The sequence below is a fragment of the Ranitomeya imitator genome, chromosome 2 (assembly GCF_032444005.1).
Source record: "Ranitomeya imitator isolate aRanImi1 chromosome 2, aRanImi1.pri, whole genome shotgun sequence".
NCBI lineage: Eukaryota > Metazoa > Chordata > Amphibia > Anura > Dendrobatidae > Ranitomeya > Ranitomeya imitator.
In genome coordinates, this window is record NC_091283.1 from 616,032,743 (window position 1) to 616,038,816 (window position 6,074).

At 41.3% G+C, this 6,074-nt stretch overlaps 1 protein-coding gene across 1 annotated transcript; it reads left to right on the plus strand.

The window, feature by feature from the left end:
* The first annotated feature begins 4,245 nt into the window (after positions 1-4,245).
* On the plus strand, positions 4,246-5,298 carry LOC138666744 (KRAB-A domain-containing protein 2-like). The gene has a single exon (XM_069754929.1). It carries the CDS (start codon positions 4,246-4,248, stop codon positions 5,296-5,298), a length of 1,053 nt encoding a protein of 350 aa, XP_069611030.1.
* The last annotated feature ends 776 nt before the right edge of the window (positions 5,299-6,074 follow it).

Genomic DNA, 6,074 nt, shown 5'->3' on the forward strand with positions numbered 1-6,074 from the left:
AGTATAATATGTCACAAAAAAAACTCCCAGCATCACTGGGATCCATTGAAGCATTCCAGAGTTATTACCTCATAAAATGACAGTGGTCAGAATTGTAAAAATTGGCCTGGTCATTTACGTGCAAACAGCTTCGGGGGTAAAGGGGTTAATTCACTTGTTTTATGTGTGAACTGAGTTCTATATGATTTTATCATTTCAAAACCATGGTAGGAACTTGAGATTTTCTAGAAATTGTTTTCTTAAGGAAGAAGTGTCTTTTTTAAGATAGGCCAATACTTAAAGTAAGAATACCCTTAACCTTCAAATGATTAGCATGAAATGTAATAAAATGTATACTAAAACATTTTAGAAGTGCATTAATCTTATACTGTTTTTTTTTTTAATTAGTAGTGAAAATTGTAGGAAAACAAGGAGCACAAATAGGTCTTATCCCACATTATACAATGTGCAATTCTACACCTGGTGGTGTAGAAACAAGGCTTGTTTGTCAGCTGCTGCAGATCCATGGGTTGGCAAGTGACCTAATTAGAGCTATTATCCAGGGAGATAGTGGATTATATCCACGCTGCCAGACAATTCAGAATACAAAATATGGTTAAAGGATGATGGTGGTTTATTCTACGCGTTTCGAAGTCATCATGACTTCTTCGTCAGGAAATACCACAAAAACTGTGCTGTTACATTGCTTATATACATTCAAAATTCAAAAAGCGGCGCCAAGGAATTACCTGACATGTGATGCCTGGGTTCATGACACATAGAAAACCAGTAAATGCTTGTACAAATATAAATTGATAATAATAATCTGCAATTATCTCTCAATTACAGAATCTTTATAATAATAATAATCTTTATATAGCGCTTTACAGTTTTGCACACATTATCATCACTGTCCCCGATGGGGCTCACAATCTAGAATCCCTATCAGTATGTCTTTGGAATGTGGGAGGAAACCAGAGTGCCCGGAGGAAACCCACGCAAACACGGAGAGAACATACAAACTCTTTGCAGATGTTGTCCTGGGTGGGATTGGAACCCAGGACCCCAGCGCTGCAAGGCTGCAGTGCTAACCACTGCGCCACCGTGCTGCCCCAATCAATTGGAAAGAAGAACAGAAAACTTTTACAAAAACATATGTGTATGCATCTCACGGAAAAGGAAAAAGTAGGAAGAGAACCTACCAAAAGATGTGTTTCTGATCATCAATCAGTTTCCCTGCTCTATGTGCCACAGGTCAAGACAAGTATTGGCTGAATAAAGCTTTTTCAAGAAATAACATTGAAATGAATATATTGAAGTCCCACCATAAAAAAGTTAGCTTTACTAATCATGCATTAAAAATTAAGTATGTATTAAATCGATGTATCTGTTATTGTAAAATTCAGAAGGACGGTAAAACCTAGGATTTACCGGTCAATCTGGACATTCACCGAGGCCGTCGGTAAAAGCTCAAAATGAAAAGTAAAATTGGACTTTTACTGGTGAAGTCTTGGTAAATGTTAACATTTCTCAACAGCGTTGGTAAAAGTCAGAAATATCTGGTGTGAAGGTGGAACATCTGACTTTAACTAAGCGCTGTTGGTAAATGTGCACATTTACCACGGCTTCTTGGTAAATGTAGCTGAGAAGGGTGTAATAAAAAGTGTAAGACACCGCGGGCGAGGAAATGGAGGACACAGTGTTCAAAGTTTTTATAAATGTAATAAGAGTAAATGGGGAAAATATGGTAATAACAATGAACAAAATCTGCTACCCTGAAAGGTATCTGCTACCCTGTAACGTATGTACGTTCTATACAGTGGGGCAAAAAAGTATTTAGTCAGTCAGCAATAGTGCAAGTTCCACCACTTAAAAAGATGAGAGGCGTCTGTAATTTACATCATAGGTAGACCTCAACTATGGGAGACAAACTGAGAAAAAAAAATCCAGAAAATCACATTGTCTGTTTTTTTATCATTTTTTTGCATATTATGGTGGAAAATAAGTATTTGGTCAGAAACAAACAATCAAGATTTCTGGCTCTCACAGACCTGTAACTTCTTCTTTAAGAGTCTCCTCTTTCCTCCACTCATTACCTGTAGTAATGGCACCTGTTTAAACTTGTTATCAGTATACAAAGACACCTGTGCACACCCTCAAACAGTCTGACTCCAAACTCCACTATGGTGAAGACCAAAGAGCTGTCAAAGGACACCAGAAACAAAATTGTAGCCCTGCACCAGGCTGGGAAGACTGAATCTGCAATAGCCAACCAGCTTGGAGTGAAGAAATCAACAGTGGGAGCAATAATTAGAAAATGGAAGACATACAAGACCACTGATAATCTCCCTCGATCTGGGGCTCCACGCAAAATCCCACCCCGTGGGGTCAGAATGATCACAAGAACGGTGAGCAAAAATCCCAGAACCACGCGGGGGGACCTAGTGAATGAACTGCAGAGAGCTGTGACCAATGTAACAAGGCCTACCATAAGTAACACACTACGCCACCATGGACTCAGATCCTGCAGTGCCAGACGTGTCCCACTGCTTAAGCCAGTACATGTCCGGGCCCGTCTGAAGTTTGCTAGAGAGCATTTGGATGATCCAGAGGAGTTTTGGGAGAAGGTCCTATGGTCTGATGAAACCAAACTGGAACTGTTTGGTAGAAACACAACTTGTTGTGTTTGGAGGAAAAAGAATACTGAGTTGCATCCATCAAACACCATACCTACTGTAAAGCATGGTGGTGGAAACATCATGCTTTGGGGCTGTTTCTCTGCAAAGGGGCCAGGACGACTGATCCGGGTACATGAAAGAATGAATGGGGCCATGTATCGTGAGATTTTGAGTGCAAACCTCCTTCCATCAGCAAGGGCATTGAAGATGAAACGTGGCTGGGTCTTTCAACATGACAAGGATCCAAAGCACACCGCCAGGGCAACAAAGGAGTGGCTTCGTAAGAAGCATTTCAAGGTCCTGGAGTGGCCTAGCCAGTCTCCAGATCTCAACCCTATAGAAAACCTTTGGAGGGAGTTGAAAGTCTGTGTTGCCAAGCGAAAAGCCAAAAATATCACTGCTCTAGAGGAGATCTGCATGGAGGAATGGGCCAACATACCAACAACAGTGTGTGGCAACCTTGTGAACACTTACAGAAAACGTTTGACCTCTGTCATTGTCAAGGATATATTACAAAGTATTGAGATTAAATTTTGTTTCTGACCAAATACTTATTTTCCACCATAATATGCAAATAAAATGTTAAAAAAACAGACAATGTGATTTTCTGGATTTTTTTCTCTCAGTTTGTCTCCCATAGTTGAGGTCTACCTATGATGTAAATTACAGACGCCTTTCATCTTTTTAAGTGGTGGAACTTGCACTATTGCTGACTGACTAAATACTTTTTTGCCCCACTGTATATACAGATGTCAATCCTGACTATCCTATGATTATTTTTCCGATCATACAAAAAGTGCCCACTTCCCGCTAACATACAATGACTAACCCCACACTAAAATATGCAAAAGAGAACGTCCTATGAATCTTAGGGTATCAGTGTTCCGCAGCACCCTCTCACAAAAAGTTACAAGAAGTACACACGCTGCCGATGTAGTAGTGTATAAATTGTCCTATACTTAGCTTCCTGTAGAGCGCAGAGTCCAAAGTCTTTCCAAGGGCCCCTGGCAAGGTGGATGCTAACACCGCTCACATGATTTAACGTTGCCGCGCCAATGTGGTACAACCAGAAGATATGCAGATAAGCTCTGAGCCGGAATTGCTGGGTGCCATGAACGGTCTGTTCCACCCAAGCACCATAGTCTCGGATCAGGGAAATCAGAAGACAGCGCATTCTGAGAAAAGGCTGGAAGGTAACAGTGCAACAGCCCTGTCTGGGCTCAGTCTAGTCTGCACAGCACCAGTCCTCTCACTCTCCCTAAAATAGCTCCTGCCTCAAGTCCTAGTTTCCTGGGGTTCTCTTCTTAGATTGCTGCCCAATCACTGCCTGAAGAAAATCACTAACTCATCAATGGCAGTGTTAGACCAGTAGATGGTGCTGTTGTACAGTCTTTCACACAATGCTGAGTAACCCTATTACAAATGAACATGGGATTCTTGCCAAGCAGTGTAGGCAAATGGGCGTACTTCCTGTTTGTGTCTTCATCCTGGACGACTGCCTGAGTGTTTTGCAAGCTGCACATACTGCTCAAAGCTGCATAGCCGACTGCCTGTCAAAGCTGCACAGGCACTAGCTGATTGTCAGATCATGAGTGAGGAAATTAAAGATTGTTTTTCGGAGCTCTTGAATGAAGTGGAGAAAAAGCGAGATAATAATTTTTATCTCACGGACGATAAATACGAGAATATATTGAAAGAAGTGAAGGAGGCTAAGGTGGCGGTACCTAAACAGAGTATTCACTACAGGCGTTTGAAGAGGTACAACATCATGACCGTCGGAAATGATAAAAAGTTAATTGCACCAATCTCGTGTGAAAAAGAGAACATGTTGCATTACGTTCGGTGTGCAGAACTCTTTAGTGTCATTCATAATGCGCACATCAGTACCGGCCACAGAGGGCGGACCAGGATGCTAAAGGAGGTGAACCGTAAGTTCAAAAATGTCACAACGGAGTCAATAGTTATTTATCTGCGACTCTGCCAGCCATGCCAGAAAAAACAGAAGATTACCAAAAAAGGCCTTGTTGTGAAACCCATCCTACACAGTGAAATGAATTATCGTGCTCAAGTCGATCTCACTGACATGCAATCCAATTGTGATAATGATTTCAAGTTCATATTTGTCTATCAAGACCACGTCACTAAATTTGTTCTATGTGCTTCATGCACTAAAACAGCAGAAGAGGTTGCATACCACCTCCTTGACATTTTTTCCACTTTTGGTGCCCCATGTATTCTGCATTCTGATAATGGGAGGGAATTTTGTAACAAGGTCATACAGAATTTGTGCGTGATGTGGCCTGATATGAAAATAGTGCATGGTAAACCAAGACACAGCCAGTCCCAAGGCTCCATGGAAAGAGCAAATCAAGACATTGAAAACATGTTGTCAACGTGGATGGAAACAAATAAGACACCCAAGTGGTCTGAGGGCCTTCGCTTTTTACAAGCAATGAAAAATAGAGCATACCATGAGGGAATAAAATGCTCGCCCTATGTAGCTATGTTCGGAGTACCAATGCAGATGGGTGTAGCTACCTCCAAAATTCCTAGTGATGGGATCAGAAATCTGTCTGCAGAAGGAGATCTTGAAAAATGTTTGTTGGTTTGCAAGAGGAACCTAGTGATCCGACATCACTAACAGAAGCCAAAGGGTCAGATGAACTTTCATCGCACGTCAGCACCGACAGCAGCAGAAGCTTCCGATGAATCCAACTGTCATCAGCTGTTCACAACGGAAGGAGAAGGTTTGGACTTATCCAACTGCCCGCACACCTTAACAGCATATGACACTCCACCAATTTTGCCATCCAAGAATAATGAAGACCTAAAAGAAAAAAGTGTCGAGTCAAAGCCTTCTAAGAAAGATGGAGAACTTCATGATGATCAGCAACTTGACGTTTTGATTTCGCATACAATCAATAGAAGAATTGGTGCGGTCAGAAGAGTTTGAAAAGCTGCAAGAAAAGGACTTGAAACACAGGCCAAGAAAATGTTGAAATATTCCAGTCAAAAATTACCCAAACCTAACATTGGACAGAACATCAGAATCAGAATTCCAGATGTCGACCGTTCAAAAATGGACCCTAAGTCGATCATTGCGATTATTATAAAAAAGAAGATGACTTCTACCAAGTGGGGACTACCGTTGGGATCCTAAATGCATTATATTATCGCAATCAGTTCACCATCTGTCAGGAAAATTTCATAGGATTGCAGGATGTTAAAAAAGTTCAGATCAGCCTTCGCACGGTGGTTTCCCAACAATCGTTGGTGGGAGGTCAGGGACTGAAGAAATGCAACTGTTTAAAGAAGTGCCTAAACAAGAAATGTGTTTGTAGGCTGGCAAAAATGAAGTGCCATTCAATGTGTCACAATTCCCAACTGTGTTGCAACAAATAGTTCCTCTTTTGTGTT

Excerpts from the sequence above, each read along its gene's own strand:
- LOC138666744 (XM_069754929.1), top strand. The coding sequence starts at position 4,246 with ATGAGTGAGGAAATTAAAGATTGTTTTTCGGAGCTCTTGAATGAAGTG.